This window comes from Trichechus manatus, unplaced genomic scaffold (genome assembly GCF_000243295.1).
Source record: "Trichechus manatus latirostris isolate Lorelei unplaced genomic scaffold, TriManLat1.0 scaffold00037, whole genome shotgun sequence".
Lineage (NCBI taxonomy): Eukaryota > Metazoa > Chordata > Mammalia > Sirenia > Trichechidae > Trichechus > Trichechus manatus.
Window position 1 is genome coordinate 8,044,157 of NW_004443973.1, and position 12,421 is coordinate 8,056,577.

The window sequence follows — 12,421 nt, forward strand, 5'->3', positions numbered from 1 at the left end:
AGGGTATAGTAATTACATAGGAAATGTTACTCATGCTTCATGGAGATGAAAATAGAGTCCCAGGAAGATTTACTAAATTATCCCAAGTTATACAGATGTTTAGTAGGATAACCAAAACTGGATACAGTATTTCTAACTTTGTTAACGACTGTAACCATTAGTTTTCAATTACATAATGAACATGAAATCACACTCTGGATGGCAACCATGCTGAGTTTCAAAAGCATTCAAGTAAGACACCCTTAAGTAAGCTAAAGAGATTTTCATAGTCTTATCACAAATTAGATTATCTAATTTGTTGAAAATGTAAAAAAAAAAAAAAATTACAGATAGCAATCTGATCCCATGACAATAAATACTAAAGCTATAAAGAATTAAAATACATTCTTAGGAAATCGAAAATAGATTAGGAAAATATTTACATCAGTCCAGATACAATCACACTTTTATTTAAGGCACAATAAAATTTAGATTTTCATGTGTATGTGGATATAAATGGCCGAGACACACCACAAAATAGTTGACTAAGAAGGAGAATATATACAAGTATTTGGCAGCAAAGCAACATTTAGCTCTTTCGTCAGCAAACTGAGTAAATGGGAACAAACATAGCTAACTTTTCAGTGATAATTTTTAGCTACTGTGACTGGGCTTTATGAACCCAAATTTAAAAGGTAAAGGCAGGAAATTGAATCACCATAATGGGATGACAAGATTTCCATTTTCTAATGCATTCTGTTTTGATGGTAATTCGTCTCAACACTGGAGAGAAACAAGACCTCTTAAGAGTAATCCATAGATATTTTTGTTGCTGTATTTTTACACAAATAATGCACTTTCTCCATGTTTGCCAACCTTGCCCTCTTTCCCACCTCCCCCTGCATGAGGTATTTTCATAAGTATGCCATGCTGTCTTTTTTTACAGCAATATGTAAAAAAAAAAAATTGGTATAGCAGTGCTTCTGAAAATACCTCATGGGGAGAGGGCATGGTTGACAAACAAATGTAGAAAGCGCATGTTTTTTGTGTAAAAATATGGTAGTTGTTGTCGATTCTGACTCATGGTGACCCCATGTGGGGAAAGTAGAACTGCTCCACAGGGTTTTCAAGGCTGTGACCTTTTGGAAGTAGAGTGCCAGGCCTGTCTCCCAAGGCATCTCTCGGTGGGTTCAAACTGCCAACCTGTCGGCTAGTAGTAGAGCACTTAACTGTTTGCACCACCCAGGGACTCCAATCCATAGATAAAACCCAAACCAAACCAAACCCATTGCTGTCGAGTTGATTCTGACTCATAGTGACCCTACAGAACAGAGTAGAACTACCCCATGGGGTTTCCAAGGAGCAGCTGGTGCGTTTGAACTGACAATCTTTTCGTTGGCAGCGTGAACTCTTAACCACTGTGCTACCAGGGCTCCAATCCATAGATAGTAAGTCTAGCAAGTATTAAGTAAGAGTAAATATCTCAACTTGGGATAAACTACCACTGTCTCATCATGTTCCTCATATTAGGGTAAGCCAGTTGTAATGATTAATATTAAAATATTACAGCCCATGCTGATATAGTATCTTTATATCCAAAAATTCAAAGAAAAAAGTCTAGATATTATATACTGAGGTACAAACGGTGCTTATACAACTAAATGAATGTGATGGTAATATTAAAATAGAAGAATTATATACAAATGTACAAAAATATACAAATAAACCTGTCATAAAAAAAATACAAAAATAGAGATAACTGGGGATTTTAATAACAACAACACATGGTACAAAATTAGTTCAAAAAAGCTATAATAGCACTACACTCTGAAGACAGTACCCAAAATTTACGTGGGATATAGACTAAAAGAACCTAATATATCCTTTATACAGTAAAAATACATAATCCTTTTTAAAAGAAAGCACAGTGAGTAGTTAAAAGCTAAGTGACACCAGATTGCCTGGGTTTGAATTCTAACTCTACCACTTAACTAACTCTATGACCTTGGGCAAGTTATCATTTCTGTGCCTCCATTCCCTCATTTGTAAACTGGGGATAATAACCTTCATGGTGTTCTCATAACAATTAAATTAGTTTAAAATGTTTAGAAAAATACATCTATTGGTGTCTTACCATCTGGAGCAAAGAAGGGTGAAGAAAACCAAAGACTCAAGGGAGCAATTAGTCCAAAAGACTAATGGATCACATGACCACAGCCTACACAACCCCAAGACCAGAAGAGCTAGATGGCTACCCACTGACTGCTCTGATTGGGATCACAATAGAGGGTCCCGGGCAGAGCAAGAGGAAAAACTGTAGAACAAAAAATCAAATTCACAAAAAAAGACCAGACTTACTGGTCTGACAGAGACTAGAAGAACCCTTGAGACTATGGCTCTAAGACACCTTTCTGAATTGGAACTGAAGCCATTCCCAGAGACCACCTTTCAGCCAAACCATAGACAGGCCCATAAAATAAACAATAGCACCTGAGAGGAACACGCTCCTTAGAACGACCAATTATTTGAGATCAAAAGGGCAACATTTGCCCAAAAGCAAAGATGAGAAGGCAGGAAGAGACAGAAAATCAGGACGAAAGGAAACGGGAACCCTAGGACGGAAATGGGGAGAATGCTAACGCATTGTCAGGAATGAAGCCATTGTTATGAAACGCTTTATATACAAACTATCCAATGGGAAACTAATTTACTCTGTAAACTTTCACCTAATGCACAATAAAAACATTTTTTTTTTAATGTTCGGTATATAAAAGTATTATTATTCTAGATATTTTCAAGAAATGATTTTTACATCTGACTTTAGCATCCTTGGTTTTATAAGAAAACATTAGAAAATCTGAGAAGAATACAAAATATAATCATCAGTGCTTATATACAGAAATTCCCATTGGTATTTCTTTGAAAACTATCCTCCCTATCCTGCAAAAGAAATAAAATGGCATTATTAAAATAACTTGTGTCAAAAAAAAAGATCTCTGAATCTATCCCTTTATTAAATGTAAATTATAGCTGCTCTGATGAAATGTTTTAAGCCAATTACATTTCTATATGAAGAATGCTTTCAAATGTTAATCTGTTACAGGAATTAACAGCCATGTAAACATTCACATTTTCTAAGCGCATACTTGTTAAGAATATTTTTCCCAAGATTATGTATCTAGCAAAATAATCTTGGAATATATAACACAAGTCATTCGCTTTTGAAAAAACACTTTATTCCACATGTGTAAAGCTCAGTGAGTGATTTTCAAAAGAAAGTAAATATAACATCCATACAGTTACTTAAACTTTTTTTATATGCATACATGTTTCAAGGAAAAAAATTTCAAGACAGAGTACAATATATCAAATGGAATAATTCAGAATTACTTTAATGTGTACAGAAAGACCAGTAGAAAGCACATGTAAAGGATACATTATATAATTTGTTTTGAGGTTTCCAAAGCAGTGTTTTTGGTTTTAGAACTCTGATACCATTATCTATTATAACATTCAAGTAAGATATATTTTAAAAGTTAGATTTTTTTTTAATAATAACTAAATTAACAAGTAACTCTAAGACAACCTGACAGATGAGCTACCATGATCTTCAAAATAATGATGTTCAATTCTTCTACAGAAAGCAAGAAGATTGCTATAGTTTTTCACCTTCTCAGAAAGTTCATCATTAGTCAATTGCGTGGTAAGAATGGTGTACAAATGCCCAAATACCAATGCATCTAGTTCAGTAGGCCTAAAATAAAAAGAGAAATGAGAGTATCAAGAATGGCATTTAACTTTTATGGTAGAAAATATAGTATATCCAAAAAATATTTTATCCATTAATTTAAAAGAAAAAAGTCACAGAAGAAAAAAGTCCTACCCCAACTCAATACAATTTTAGAGTTCCTATTATAAGATATGAAAAAAGATCTTTTAAAGTATGATTTGCTAGTTTTATGATTTGCTTTTTGAAATAGTTGTATTATTCTAAGATGACTCAAAACAAAATTTTTGTTGTATGATTACCAATTAAATATGTTAAAGTAATACAGGTACAATGGATAACATTCATTTTATTTATTAATTCACTCACTGAATAAATACAGCAGGTCTCCAATGGGCCAGGAACTATGCTAGATGCTAGAGACAGAAAAACTTTCAAGAAAGATACTCTAAGACGTGGACACAAAAACATAAATTACCACAACACGATTTAGTAAGTGCTTTAACAGATGCACAAGGTTCTATCAAGGCACCAAGGATTTCCCTGTGGTGCTAGGGTAACAAATAGATGACCTGATTACCCAACAATGTAAGTTAATTTTAATTTTACCACTTCTAAAGTAACTTAGCTTTCTGAAAAAACAGAGATGGCCTCAACAAAAAATTTTTTAGATTTTTTTCCCCCTTAATTATATATTACTAACAAAAAATGAAACTTATCTTCCTCACTACTAATGGTCTATAAATGGAGCATTACCAATCTTAAAAAAAAACAAAAACAAAACAAAACAACCTGTTGCCATCAAGTTGATTCCGACTCATAGCAACCCTATAGGACAGAGCAGAACTGCCCCATAGGGTTTTCAAGGAGTGGCTTGTGATGTAATGGATTGCTTTTGTGTGACCTTTGTCGCCATGGTCTTGTAACTCCCACCCAGGTGATTGGGCAGGACTGTGCACATATGATAATTATGGCCCACCAAAGGGACTGGTCAGTTTTGCCATTTTGCTGGGTTTGAAATGAGCCACCCCTGAGGTTGGGAAGAGAGGAACCCACCACCACCAACTAAGAACAACCAGGAGCGGAGAGCGCATCCTTTGGACCTGGGATCCTTTGCACTGAGAATCTCCTGGAAGCGGGAGAACGAGAGAGAGAGCAAGCTGTAACCTTGAAGACAGTGAGCAGTGTCAGGAGAGATCCGGCAGCAGAGACCTGGCAGCAGGAAATGGTGCGGTGGGCTTCCTGGCCCACAGAGAGACAAAGCTGAGTACCTTTGGACAGAGGGCTAGGGCCAGGGAGAGGCATGCCTGTGAGCACGGCTGGGAAGAAGCTGCCCTGATGGAAGAACTGTATCCTTGAGTGTTTCTGAGCCTGAATTACAACCTGCTACTTTCCTAATAAACTCCATAATCATGAGGATTGTGAGTTCTGTGTGGCCATTGCAATGAATTATCAAACCCAGCAGAGAAGTAGAGAGTGCCCTGGGAGGGATGGTTGGTGTCAGACTTGGTAAAGATGGTGGAGAGAGGAGGCATGTCTAACCTAGGAATCAGCCTTCAGCTATTGATCTTGATTCTCCTTCCCCCTTGTGAAGTCAGAGGAGGTCAGACGTCACCCCCATATCGTTTTTTACAGGCTGGTGGATTCGAATTACCAACCTTTTGGTTAACAGCCAAGTTCTTAACCACTGCACCACCAGGGCTCCATTACCAATCTACATTATAATAAAATAATTACTAGTACAACATTACTAAAAGAAGAAAATAACATCCTAAGTATGAACTAATTATTGCTCTCAGTCCTATAATGAGAGTTTTTGAGAAAATATTTAGTCTACCTAAATATGAAAATATGTTGGGGTAATGTGGTTTGATGAAAAGAGAACAGATTTTGGCATCAGTCAAATTGAAGTCTGAGTCCTAACTTTGCCAATTACTAGGTATGTGTCCTTAAAAACTATTAATGAATGACCTCATGCAGTTGCAAGGCTTTAAATATCATCTTCATGCCACTAGTTCCCAAATACTTATCTCTAGTCCCAGTCTCTCCCTTGAGCTCCAGACTAATACATTCAAATGTCTACAGGACATCTTCTCTTGAAAGCTGAATGCATCTCAAACCTGCCTGTCTCCTATCTTACCAAAATAAAAGGCACCACTATCCACCCAGCTGTTCAAACCACATATCCAGGAGTTGACCTTGAATCCTCTCTCTTACCTTTCTATATCCATATCAGCAAATCCACTGAGACATTACCTCCAAAACATACCTTGAATGCCACCATTTTACTCACTCTCCATTATTATCTCCTAGTCTAAGCCCCAATTACCCCTTATCTGGACCACTGCAATAGCCTCCTAATGTCTCTCTGCTTCTATGTATCCACAGTAATTTTTTTTTTAACATCACCACATCATACTACTCCACATTTAAAATATTCTAATGGATTTCCATTCCACTTAGACTAAAATGTCAAACTTCTTACCATACAAAGACTAGATGATCTGGCCCCTGCCTACCTCTTCAACCTAATCATCTATCATTCTTCCCCTATCCTTCCTCCCAACACACAACCAAACTGACCTTGTTTCTTTCATTTGAACATAACAAGCTCAAGCCAATCTCTGGGTTTTGACAACAACTATTCCTGATGCCTAAAACACTCTTCCCCCGAACTTCATATCTCAGCTACTTCTTGTTTTTCAGATTAAGGCTTAAATGTCACATCCTAAAGAAGCCTCCCCTGATGACCCAAACTAAAGTGGCCACACAGTCACTTATTATCACATGATCTTATTTTAATTATCCACGTGGCACTTAACATTATCATATTTATTATCTGTCTCCCTCTAACAGAATGTAAATTCTATAAAAGATTTTATTTACTTGTTTCCTGCTGTGTCCCCAATACCTAGAATAATGCCCAGCACAAAGTAAGTTCTCAGTAAATATGTGTTGAATAAATCAATAAAAAGGTGACACTTCTCATACCATATTGTAACTATTTACTTAGCTATTTCCCCCACTACACTTCAAGTTCTTTGAGGACAAACACTGTACTTATTTTCATATCCCCAGTTGTTAGCAAACAGCTAAGGAACTCAATGGGCATTTGCTAGATAAATGAGTGAGACAGAAAAGAATGACTAAAGGTGTGCACGGTATTTTATTTTTTCAAAAGCAGTAATGCACGTTCTTTCAAAGCCTTCCTCCTTCTGACAGATTCATGAAGTATTCATCAAACTCAAGTGTACAGTCTATGGCCATGTTTAAGAGGGTAGCCAATTACATAGTTCAAAAGATCATAAATGTCCTTGGACTAAAGAGCACCATGATCTTATCATCACAGATGAATCATCATTAACAAACTGATCCCTGCAAAGAATCAAGGATGTAAAAGGCGGGTAAATACAGAGATGAAGCACTTTGTGAGAAGTAATACAAACAGTACCTCTTTCATATCCCTAAACATATTTCTTAAGAGGTATATCTTACCTCATCAAATTACAATTTATTTTCCTCATCTTTGTTTAAGGCCAACTATCCTTTGCTTTTTGTACTAGATCCTAAAAAAAGGTAGCCATATTCCCTGATATAATGTAGACAGACATCCTTTATTGCTAAGTATAGGCTTTGACTGATTTCACGGATGAATATATGTTCAAATTAGAGTGGTTTAAAAGTACCCCTGAAATGATCAAAATGTTATTTCCTACAGATATGCATTCACATAACTCCAAAGGTGCTGGATTATATACAGGCATGAGCATACAAAAATTAATCTGATGTTAAATAAAGCTAGCAACTTTGTGGCAAGCTACTTTAGAACATCTAACAGGAAATAAAATACAATGTACTAAATTAAACAATACACACACACATATATATACACACACACAAATATAAATACATAAATATACATCACTTTTGAGTTTTGGGTATTTATTCCCTTTTTTATTGTGGTAAAATATATTTAACAAAACATTTGCCATTTTAACCTTTTTTAAGTGTACAATTCAGTGACATTCATACACATAACTTTTAACCAATATTTTTTTCACATAATCCTTACAAAGTTCAGCAACTGCTTATATTTTAATTGATTCTGACATATATAAATTAGTAATTCCCATAATTCTTTCATTTTAAAAAACAGACTTTGTGATAGCGGTTACATGACTATATATCTTTGTTAAAATTCATTAGAACCATACAACAAAAAGTGTCAATTTACTATATGTAAATTATACCAAATTAAACCTGACTTGAAATTAAAAAGGACAAGCAACAAACTTGGAAAAACTCACATAAGAAACACTTCAACAGCAACAAAAACACACACTTTACGCAGTATTTCTACTGAATTGTTTAATCAAGCCAAGATCTACAAATACCACTGGTTTTAATTAGCTTTCTTACACCATATGAAAACATAACTTTCCACTCTTCTGCTTACTACTTTGTGAATTATAATTTGGATATATATAGCAATTCTCCCAAGAACTCTAAGATCTTTCATATATATTGTCTCATTTATCTTTATAAACTTTTTATTAGAAAAATATCCCAGGGTGACATATAAATATATTTTTAAAGCCCTAAGAAATTTGTCGAGATCTCATCTTGTATTATTATTCTTTCCACATTTCTGTTGGTTATCTACTGTTTTTTCATTTGAATATCAAAATAAAAACTGTAGTGCAAAATGTGTTTTCCCAACCTTTCTCATTTTAAATTTTTTGGCACTCATCGTTTTTGCTTTCTTTATTCAGTATGATTTCATCTTTCTTCCTTTCTGATACCTTTCATACTATCAGTCTAGTATAAAAAACATTAATTTTGTCTGGCTGTTCCCTAATTTTTCTTTGCCAATACACTATTAACTTATCATCTCTTCACTATTATATCTAATCTACATGTCCTTTCCCTTATATATCAATCACTATCCTTTAGGACTGTCATTCAAGTCTGTAAACCAAGCTCCTTACCATCAACTTTTTTTCTGTATTTTGCCTTAGAATATTTTTGAGTGATTTTCTCTTGTTTTTCTTAACTGTTGGTTTCTTAACTGAACAGACTTTAATAAAATCCTATTCCTCCTTGAAATTTTCCATCTTAAGATCCCAGATTTTATTTTTTGCACCATTTCCTCAATATGCTCTCCTATTAGCATACAAGCATATATCTTCAAATTTTGCCCTTTACTTAATGGTTATGAACAGTATTTTTTTCTTTTTCAAGTCTAACTCTTTCTCCAATTTCTCATTCAATTTAATCTAGTTTAACCAACATTTACTGAGCTTCTTCTAGATAACAAGTTTGTTTGGAAAGCATCCAATCTCCAAAGAGCTCATAAATGCTTTAAAATAATACAACTCTTTCTATCCTTATTACATTTAGGAAAAAAAAAAATTTTATATTCTTTATTCTCCTTTATTAAAATGATAACATAAAAAGATCACTTTAAGAAAAATTTTAGTTTTATCATTCCAAGTCCACATTCACCACCTGAGTGGGAATAAATGCCCTAGTAGTCTTTGTGTAGATGTCTTAACAGATATCACATAAGCAAGATAGCACAGGTGCAACTGATAGTACAGATTTTGTTTCAAAATTATGTCTTAAAATTTAAATATTCAATATTATATATTATGAAGGTTAAAAACGTCACTAATGTTACTATCTATCTTGTATTATTTCTGATTTTTTTTTTCCAATTCACTTACCTTTTTCCTCCTCACAATTTACCTTCTTGGTTCGCTTGTCTCAATTACTATTGTTGCTCCAAGGTTTCCCTTAGCTACCCTTTTCCTTTCTCTCATCGATTAAAGCCATTTGGTTTCTTGCATGAATCCTCTCAACATCCCCAGTAGGTAAGCTGTGAGAAAAGCTGATTCTAATTTTATTGAGGGGAGCAGGGCATGGGGGATACACAGGAAAATAAAATAATCTGCCCAAGTTCAGTATCAGTTAGAGCTAAGGCTAGAATTCAGGGCCCTGACTTGACAGTCCAATATCATATATCTTGACTTAAGCAAGTGCTCTATGCACTAAGCTATAGTGTCTCACAACGTAATGACACCTGCTATACATAAAGGAGGGATCCCTGGTGGTGCAGTGGTTAAGGCGCTCAGCTGCGAACCCACTAGCTGCTCCACAGAAGAAAGATGTGGCAGTCTGCTTCCATAAAGATTTACAGCCTTGGAAGCCCTATAGGGAAGTTCTACCCTGTCTACAGGGCCACTCTGGGTCAGAATCCACTTGATGACAGTGGGTTTGGTTTATAAATAAAAGAATGAGAAAAAAATTTTGCCACGACACCACTTGATGACAGTGGGTTTGGTTTATAAATAAAAGAATGAGAAAAAAATTTTGCCACGACAAAGTGAAAATACAGGTTACTTTTTCTTAAATGTAGTTTACTTGTATTCTAATATTAAGTAAGTAATTGGATAAAATTAAAATTGAAGATTAAGTCTATTCCATTCTTCAACCATAATTACTTGTTAGGGGAAAATGTTTATCTGTTTAAGCTTCAGATAAAGTAAAATTATTTCAAAACCTACACCTTAATATTATATAAGCAGTTCCTCAAAAGTAAGCCTTTGGTTTTGTACATGTTCTAAACTCTGAATTTTTCATTATAAGTTTAAATATAATTATTCTCTTACGAAGAAAAAAGTTATCTTGATCGCTCCACTGAATTGGAGGCCAAATGATCCCTGGTTACTAACTCTTTGCCACTGGGTTTAAATGAGGAGAAAAGTAAGTTAGATCTATTCTCCTGGGCTTCCCTGAAGACAGCGTGCATAACAAAACCAACTCTTAAAACAGAATGATTCACTTCAAACAATAAAACACACCCCTTCTGAGCTTTTCAACTCCAAGGAATTCCCATATCAGAAAGAAAAAGAACTACATAATACTAACATTTGGATACATTTCTTTTGTGTTAGGGACTAAACAAGTAGAAAAAAACTGCATAGCAAACATCACCAGCAACACAGCTGTAGAGGCTTTACCTACCAGGATTTCATGGTTTGAACTTTTGTGACCTTTCTGCTTCAGAAATCAGTGGACCTCAGTTTTTCATTTAATATCAGGTATATATAATATACATTACTTATGCTATAGAGTAATATAATTTAAATATTTCCAAGCTATCATCGTGGTCATTTTTAGCAAATCAAATTATCATACAAATTATCAAATCTCTACTGAAAGATATTTCATATGGCTATAGAATACGAATACTTTTGAAGATAAAATAATTACTAATAAACCTTTTAAAAAATTATTTGCAATCTAAAAAACCAGAAATTTTTACTAAAAAGCCAAGAAAAGGTTAGAATTTCTAAGTAAGCCATTGAGATTAAAATGCTAATTTAAGCTCATCTTAAAGTGGATCACAGGATAGCTGATTCTGATATATTAAAATTGTAAAAAATGTTTGTAGAAGAGGAAAATTCATTTTTACCTACATTAGAGATTCTTTTCAGGTTGTAAAAATATTCTATATTAATGAAACATGAATTCCTCAGTTTACATATATATACACATATATTTAACCTATATCCTTTATATTCATTTCTCTGCTTTACAAATATTTTCATTAATCTTTAAGAGATAAACAAGTTCATAACAGTGCATGTCCACCCAACAATATTCTTTGTTTAGTTTTATTCACTTTTCTAGTCCCCTAGGTATCACCCTACATAGACACCTATGGTTACACTAGTAGCATCTTCACGTTTTAATAGTTACAAGTTTAGAATCTTGTTACGATTTCATAGTTCTGTTACATAGTACCTCGAATTACCTTTATTAGAACTTTACCATATTATGCAATAATGACTGGTATACATATCTGCTCTTAAGAGAAATTCCTAGGCGAGGACTGCAATTGAGAAATCTTGGTCTCCCAGAGCCTAGCACTATGGCAGACACACAAGAAGTGCCAATAAATGTTTGATGAGTGCAAACATAAATTTTAAAAAACTAAATCTTTTCAAAAATAATAAATATTCCTTGAAACATCATAACTCAGTTTTATATATTATTTATCTAATTTATTAGGCTATATGAAAAATAATATTAAAACATGATAATTCGGCTGTTTATCAATGGTCTCTTCTTGAGGAAAAGAAAAAACAATTCTCTATTATGAAAGAAATTTTAAACCTAAAAATATATAAAAAATAAAATTTCTTACTGCTTATTGAAGAAATATGGTTGTGTTCCCAGTCTTTGAGAAAGAGCTTGACAGCACTGGTCTACATCTTCTAAGACCTAACATAGGCAACAGACCCCAAAGAAAAATATGTTTATGACCAAAACAATAAAAGGTGTCTAAAACTTAATTTACATCACATTTTATAACAAAAACATAAATTAACCTTTTATAATATACAGAGCCCTAGTGGCACAGTGGTTAAGAGCTCAGCTGCTAACCAAAAGGTTGGCAGTTCGAATCCACCAAGCCGCTCCTTGGAAACCCTATAGGGCAGTTCTACTCTGTCCTACAGGGTCACTATGAGCTGGAATCAACTCAAGAGCAACGGATTTGGGTTAGGTTTTTTTTTTTATAATATATTTAATCAGACTATAGACTATGTATATAGCATAGTAATACTTTTTATATGAGAAACAGGAAGAAAAATTAAGAGCGAATTTCCTTTAAATGCAAGTTTAAGTTACAATATAAGGATTATCACT

At 34.1% G+C, this 12,421-nt stretch overlaps 1 protein-coding gene across 2 annotated transcripts in view; it reads right to left on the reverse strand.

Moving 5' to 3' along the window:
• Positions 1-2,781: 2,781 nt before the first annotated feature.
• The window catches only part of MTX2 (metaxin 2), a 72,449-nt gene continuing 62,809 nt past the window's right edge, over positions 2,782-12,421 (reverse strand). The window contains exons 7-8 of one of the 2 annotated variants that reach the window (XM_023730546.1): positions 11,919-11,995; positions 2,782-3,733 (exon numbers count right to left, since the gene is read on the reverse strand). In XM_023730546.1, the coding sequence (XP_023586314.1) occupies positions 3,556-3,733; positions 11,919-11,995 (255 nt within the window). In that variant the 3' untranslated portion in view covers positions 2,782-3,555. The remainder of the gene's footprint in view (positions 3,734-11,918; positions 11,996-12,421) is intronic. The other variant, XM_004375479.1, reaches the window with a different exon arrangement.